The 7,246-nt window shown below is 57.3% G+C and overlaps 1 protein-coding gene across 1 annotated transcript in view; it reads right to left on the minus strand.

Annotated features, from left to right (window-relative positions):
- Positions 1 to 7,246, minus strand: part of AGO1 (argonaute RISC component 1) — an 18,617-nt gene that overhangs the window by 7,983 nt on the left and 3,388 nt on the right. The window contains exons 7-13 of the mRNA XM_035890918.1: positions 5,834 to 5,983; positions 5,345 to 5,462; positions 4,395 to 4,517; positions 3,353 to 3,486; positions 1,920 to 2,104; positions 1,594 to 1,753; positions 1,190 to 1,280 (exon numbers count right to left, since the gene is read on the minus strand). Of these exons, the coding sequence (XP_035746811.1) occupies positions 1,190 to 1,280; positions 1,594 to 1,753; positions 1,920 to 2,104; positions 3,353 to 3,486; positions 4,395 to 4,517; positions 5,345 to 5,462; positions 5,834 to 5,983 (961 nt within the window). The remainder of the gene's footprint in view (positions 1 to 1,189; positions 1,281 to 1,593; positions 1,754 to 1,919; positions 2,105 to 3,352; positions 3,487 to 4,394; positions 4,518 to 5,344; positions 5,463 to 5,833; positions 5,984 to 7,246) is intronic.

Raw genomic sequence — 7,246 nt, forward strand, 5'->3', positions numbered from 1 at the left:
CTCGGCCGTGGCGCAGGGCTGGGGGCACAGCCTGAGTCACGGGCGTCAAAGCGGGGGCTGGCCCACGCTGGGAGACAAATGCCCAGCTGCTTCACGGCACCGTGCGGCCCCCGTCCCCCCGAGCGGAGGGAAAGCCCCTGCCCCCAGCCCCGGTTTTGCTTTTGCTTTGCAGTCAGAGCTCTGGGGTCTGGGCTGCACCCGTGGAGCCGATGCGCTCAACAGAAACGTTCCCCTTGGCCTTCCCTTCTATTGTCTAATTAACAACGGACCAAGGATAAGATCAAGGCCATCTGAAGGCTCGACCCTTCTCCTCCCCTGCAACTTCAAAAAAGCTTTTATAAAAATTAAGAAAAAACCCCAACCCCACAGTGGTCCTGTACAAAAAAACCACAGAAAATGTTTTCGGAGTGGAAGTGCCGCCGCCAGGAAACAGACTGTTCTGTCCCACCCACACCTACAGCAAACAGCCAAAAGCATTTCCCAACCCCTTCTAATTAAGAAAAAAAACCACTCCTCCAAAGATGCATTTGGATGCAGAGGAAAACCTGAGCTATGAGTCCTGGAAAGTTAAGAACTTAATAGGAAAATGCTGACGTGCCCAATTAAAACAGACGCTACGAGAACCCGACACGCTCCTTCGCCCCAACGAGCACAGGGCAACGTCTTAGAGCACCGCGAAGGCTGCGAGCGGCACTTCACTCGATGGATGCTCCTCCTTCGTTTGGGGCGATAGGAAATCCTCCTCCCCAAAAGGCTCAGAAGCATCCCTGTCACCCCAGTTCTCCCCAGCTCTCCCACTGGGGAAGGTCCCCCCGAAAGCTGCGCTGCAGGACCGGGATGCCTGGGGATGACTCCGGCGAGCACAGCGGCCGCACTGAGCTCCCCGCACACCCCGTCCGACAGCGCTGGTGGGGTCTGGCACACCACGAGCCCCATCTGCTGGCAGCTGCCAGCTCTCCCAGCGGCTCCCCAAAACCGCAGCTCCTCTGCGGAGAGGCAGGAGGGGATTGGGGACCCACCACGCAGGAAGGGGACTGAAACCCCCGACAGGGCATGGGGCCACCCTGAGGAACGTCACTATGGGGACAGCAGTGGCACAGCCCCCTTATGGACACACGAGTCCCGTTCCAGCTCCCGCGTCTCTGCAGGGCTCTCGGGCACCAAGCCTGGCCCTGGAAAGGGAACTTACAGCCGTTATGGAGGGTTTCTTCCCATCTCCTGCCGGCGGGTGAGTGACATCGGCCCCGAGGAAGATCACCGGCTGCTGAAAGACGGCAGAGCTGGTGGGACAGAAGAGAAAGCAGCAGTCAGCCTTTCGGGGCCGTCGCAGGGCGATGCACGGCCCGATGGAGGCGAGCAGATCATAGAGAGGACAAATCCCAACCTTGGGGCTCTCCCGACCTTGGGGCTCTGGCCTGGGCACATCAACAGCTCACTACAAGGTGAGACGGGCTGCAACCCCCCCTTTCCAACGGTTACTTTACGCAGCCTCCCCCCCAGGCCCCCTCTTCCCCAGGTAAAGCCAGGCAGGCAGCACCAGGAGGGACTTGGGAAACAAGCCCCCGAAACGCGAGAGGCAGCAGCCGTACGAACCGCTGGTGAGGCACAAGGATGTTGTTGATCCCGCCAAGCTTGACGTTGATCTTGAGGCAGAGGTTGGAAAGGGTCTGCGGGGAGGTTTTCACCACGTTTTTGACCTGGACGCACTGCGTGGCCATTCCCAGGAGCGTGTCCCCAACGCGCTTCACCTCGGCTGCAGGCAGAGGAGGCGGGTGAACAGACAGGCAACCAGCACCACACCGCTTCCAGCAGCCTCCTCGGAAACGGGGAGAGAAACCACGGCAGGAGGAGCAGCGCCAGCCCTGCTGAGCGAGAGCAAAGCCCCTCTCCTCTCCCGCTCGCCCCTGCCCCAGACGCACCGTACACCGGTGTTTTCCCCGGCAGGATGACAATGATGAGCTGAAGCCCCGAATAGGTGTTCTTGAGGTGTCGAAACATGGGCTCCACGCTGTCTGCACCCTGGGCGTATTTACAGAAACAGGGCTGGCCTTGGATGGGCATCCCTGCATCCTTGGAGATCTTGCGCAGCTGGTCCGTAAAGTTCCTGTGCCCGGGAGGAGAAGCATTCAGCCCCGAGCCCTTCCGCACGGCAGCTCTGCCACACACCTCGGCCACCGAGCGAGGAGGGACGCGCGGCTGGAGCGCTGCGGCACAGGACAGACACGGGGACATCACATCACCACGTCTGTGGTTTTACAGCATCCAGCAAGCGCACAGCACGGGAAACTCAAGACCAACAAATGTTAGAGCTGAACCAACCCTCTTGGCACCCTCTTACCCAGGTACTGACTCTTCCCAAAGGGCGATGGAGCCGTGAGCCGTTCTCCGTTAGAAAGCTGGAGAAGGGGGAGCATAGCTGCTTGATTTCCAGATGATTTGCAAAGCTGGTGCAAGCCTTCACTTACCAAACCGGACAAAGCGCTCAGCCACACTCTGGATTTTTGGATTGCCCAGGATAAATTTTACGCAGGGAGAGCCAGAGGGAGCGCAGGGGTCCCAGCTCTGCCCCAAAGGGGTCACAAGAGGAGTGTGGTGTCACTCCCACCTCCGCCCAGTTACTGCAGACGTGGAGACTTGGAGCTGCTCCCACCATCCCAAACGTTAACCGTGCCAAACACCCAGGAGAGGCACACCAAATGCTCGCCTCGATGCATCTGCTCGGTCAGGAGAAAGCCAAGTTCCCCAGCAGAATCCAAACCCAAGGTGCCCATTTCCCTAAATCAGGTAAACTGTCCCCGCTCTGTGTCACTTGGCTACCGACGCAGAGAAGCTCTAAGCTACCAAAGCTTTTCAGAAAGCCTAAGGTTGCTCTGTAATAAAAACCCATGGTGAGTTAGGGTGCTTCCTATGTGAATTAGATCATTCAGAAAGGGTATTGGGGAAACTTGTCATTAAATATCCCTCAGATTCAGCTGAGAAGAGTTCAATACAGCTTTCGGGCTGGCAGGACCGGATCACGATACTGCAGCTGTCTGATGCAAAGAGCAGGTCGAGGAGAGCCTGACTGTCAGCCCGCACGCGCCGGGGTGCCGACCTGCTCGCTCCAACCCGGCAGGCCGTGCGATGGCCCAGGGACTGTTTGCAGCCAGGGTAAACAGCCAGGCGCTCTGGGGAAGCTGACGGAAACACGACTGAACACCCAGTCTGAACCCGGGGCACATTTGTATACCACGAGCAATTCAGAGCCGGTGTTAAGGATGTGCAGACGCAGGCTGGGAGCAGCAGGGCGGCCGCACCACGAGCCACGGCTCCCCCACGTCATCCCACCCGCGCGGGCTGCCCCTCTCCTTACTTCAGCACCTCCTCTCGACACTGCTTCTGCGGGGCAAAGCAAGCAATCGCCCAGACTTTGATCTCAATGCCGTTGTAGAACTGCTTCCCTCGCATGTCCCACACGCCTTGGTTGGGAGTTGCAATGGCCCGGTTCTGCAAGGCAAACAGACGGTCAGAGCGCTGCCGCGTCCTGCCCGGCCCCACGCCGGCAGCCCCCGGGGAGCACCCGCACGTGCCGGGGTTGTGCTCCCCGTCACAAAGCCGAACGCCCTCGCCAGAGCCGACTGCCTGCGCTGCCAGCGTCTGCCGCGGCGCGTGGAGGGGGGCAATTGTAGTGGGCTGGAAGGGGGCAAGATCTTGGGAGGGGACGGAGCCAAGACACCTGACCCAAACCAACCAAAGGGATATTCCATACCATGTGATGTCAGCTTAGATATAAAAACTAAGGGAAAAGGAAGAGGAGTGGGGACATTTGTCTTCTGGAGGAACACCTATGTATACCGAAGCCCTACTTCCCGGGAAGTGGCTGGACATCGCCTGCTAATGGGAAGTAGAGAATAAAATCTTGTTTTCTTTCCTTTTGCTACCGCGCGTGGCCTTTGCTTTTTTTTCCCCTTATTAAACTGCCTTTATCTCGACCCACGAGCCCTTTGATTTACTTTTTCTCTCCCCTGTCCAGTTAGACGGGAGTGATAGAGCAGCTTTGGTGGGCCCCTGGCACCCAGCCAGGGTCAAACCACCACAGCAATTCAGAACCTCAGCTCCGCAAAGGTGACGGAAAACTCACCCCAGCTGCCTTACTCTGAGCTCACTTTTTTATCACCACATGACTCTTGGCTACGCTTTCAGAGCAGTTATATTGCAAAAAAAAAAAAAAAAAACCAAAAAAAAAAAAACCAAAACCAAAAAAACCCAGACCCAAGGCGCCCTGATAAAAAATTCCAGCTCTAACCTACAAACCTGAAGGTAGCACAAGTTTTGTTCAGCAACAGCGTTTTCTGGTGTGAACGCGTCTCTCTGCACAACGCAGCCCAACACCCGGGCAGCGCCGCCCCGCTTACCCTGCCTCCGTACTGCAGGATGGGTGCCGGCAGGACCCTCCCCGTCACCTCCGTCATGTCATCTTTCACCTTGATCCCAAACTCCTGAATGTACGGATCCAGGTTGTAGCTGGCGTTCTTCATCTGCAGAGGGAAGGAACGGCCATAGGAAGGAGCGAGACCAACTGCTGCATCCCACGCAGCTTCAGCTGATGGGAAACCTGGGCACCTGAAGTCATGTTCTCCGCAGAGCTGAAGCCCTCTCCGTAAGGTTTAACACAAAAAGGGCCAAACCCTGTCCTCCAAACTGACCCACAGGGACCTGATTTTTGAAGGCACTGACCAACGCAACCAAGAGCAGAGCCCGCTCATGAGATTTAAGGCTTCAGCGGGAAGGTTCAGACCGGCAAGAGACTGTTACCAAGATTCCCAGAAGGAATATCAAATGTCCCCAGCTTTGAAAGCCCACAGACATCGGTTTGGGTAACAACAGCACCGTTAACCAGCTCCTGCCTGGTGGCTGGCAGAGCCGGGTTTGCTGTTCCCCGGGCTCGCCCCGGGCTGACCTGCAGACAGAGTTCCCGTACCGCAGCCCCACAACGCACAGTCCCCACGTACACCCAGAGCCGGGGTCATTTCTCTAATTTGTTTTCCTATTTTTAGTTCCAGCTCCCTTTGGGTCAGGTTCCATCAGCGCGAGGACCTGAATTTGCTGCACACGAGTTTCCACGGTCACTTTGAGCTGGGCTCCTCTATGCAAGTGCCCATGACACACATGGAGGCATCTCTGACCGGGGATTCGGCGAGAAGAGGGGGATAAAACCAAGCCATTAACCCCACCCGCATCTTCTGCGCAGGTCGCAGCTCTCCAGTGCGGAGCAGCTGAGGAGCAGGACCACCACAAGGTTCGTCACAGACACGACACCGCAGCGGCCCCGACACCGTCCCTCCCAGGCGCTCGTGCCACGTACCAGGCGACTGATTTCCTCCTGCCTGTCCGGGGCAGACCTGGCTGTTGCTTTGATCATGGTTGACGTCTGATTGTCTGTGAGCTTCTTGATGCACCGCTGGCCTGCCACGATGTTGCACCCCGGCACGGCAGGGGAGAGACAGCAGCCACGCGTTAGGGACAGGCGAGAGGCAGGGGACCATGGCTGAGCTGCCCTGCGGGTGCGGCGCTCGGGCCCTGTAGCCAGCCTCAAACCAGAGGCGCCGAGCCTGCAGCTGCAGGGAAATGGCATTTTTACAGCATGGTCTCCTCCCTCCCTTACTAGGGGCGGCTCTTGCCAGGTCAACATTGAGGCAACTCGCGCCCACGACAGGTTAGCCGCAGAATATTGTCGTGCATCTGCCAGCAAAGGCTGCTTGGCTTGGCTTTGCTTTGCAGTGCCCAAAAGCCGGGGCACCCAACGGTACAGCGCCCAAAAGCCAGGGCGCCCAACGGTGCAGCGCCGGCACTCACCTCCAAGGGCAGGTACGTGTGCTTCTGCTCCTGGCCAACCTGGAGACAGGGTAGGTGGGGGTACTTCAGCTGCAGGTTGTATTTCTGCTTAAAGTACTGAGCCACTGTGCACTCCACTGTCTGACCGCTCTCCAGCTGCAGGGGAAACCTGGCAGAGGCAGGACACGAGGGATGCACCTACTCACAACAGACACTTCCAGACTTCAAGCACTACTTACGCTGGCTGGGCAGAGAGGGAACTGGCAGGCTCCCACTCCGAGCTACCATAAAAGAAAATAACAAGCACAGCAGGGGTATTTTCAGAAATCGAGTCAGGAAAACTCTGCTCCCAGTGTGGGACTGAGGTCCCTAAATAAAGCTCTCCCTCACTAATCCAGCTAATCAGGGCAAATGTTTATTGCAGGACATGCCACGCATGCCGCTGTCAGGTACATAAATACAGCACACTGGCACTCGGGACTTCTGCGCCCGGTGTCCTCCCCGGGAGCCGAGCTGAGCTCCAGCAAAGCTTAACCGGCCCCTGATGGCGCGGGGCAGTGGCTCTGGGGCGGGAGGGGTGCATCTCCCTTCAAACCCACAGGAAAAAAAATAAAATAAATAAAAAAGAAAAATCAAACTTCCCAGGAGCAGGGCTGCCTGCCCCTTCCACAGCCGGAGTGCGTGATACCCAGCCTCACCCAGCACCAGCTGTTCCCAGCTCCATAAAGAGCGCTGTGAAAATGAAGAATTGACCCGATATTCTTTATGGAGCCAAAATTAGACAGGCGAGCCAGCCCGAACGCCCTGGCGAGGCGTCGCATTCCTCCCGTGCTCGCCAAGCCCGAGGGCTGGGCCCCCGGGATGCTGGAGCACCAGGGAAGCGGGGTGGACGTGGCGACAGGCACACGGACCCCAAGGCACCCCCGGAGATGGGGCTGTGCGCTGAGGAAGCCTGGCTGTGGGGAGGGATGTGCCCCCCTTCGGCGGGGGCTCTGAATCCTGACAGCACCAGCCTGAGCGGGCAAGGCTGCTTCGGTATCGGGCAAGAACTGGGAGGAGAGATTTTCTGCCAGCACTGGGTTTGTCCAGCACGAGCCAAAAGTTCTTGTTGTGTTTTTTCTTTTTTTTTTTTTTTTTTTTTTTCTCCCCTGTTGGCAAAATTTCCAGAAACACTGGAGAAACTCGGGGGGTGGACAGCCTGAAAAGCATCCCCCCTGTCCCTTCCAGCTCCGCTCAGCGAGCACCCGGCAGAGAGCACAAGTACAGCCCCCCCCAGCACCGTCCCCACCGCTGTTCTGCCAGCACTGGGTTTGTCCAGCACGAGCCAAAAGTTCTTGTTGTGTTTTTTCTTTTTTTTTTTTTTTTTTTTTTAATGGCTTATCCATATCTAATAAAATTTTCAGGAAACAGAAATTGTTCCTTGTCTGGAGTC

The sequence above is a fragment of the Egretta garzetta genome, unplaced genomic scaffold (assembly GCF_000687185.1).
Source record: "Egretta garzetta isolate BGI_Z169 unplaced genomic scaffold, ASM68718v1 scaffold443, whole genome shotgun sequence".
Taxonomy (NCBI): domain Eukaryota; kingdom Metazoa; phylum Chordata; class Aves; order Pelecaniformes; family Ardeidae; genus Egretta; species Egretta garzetta.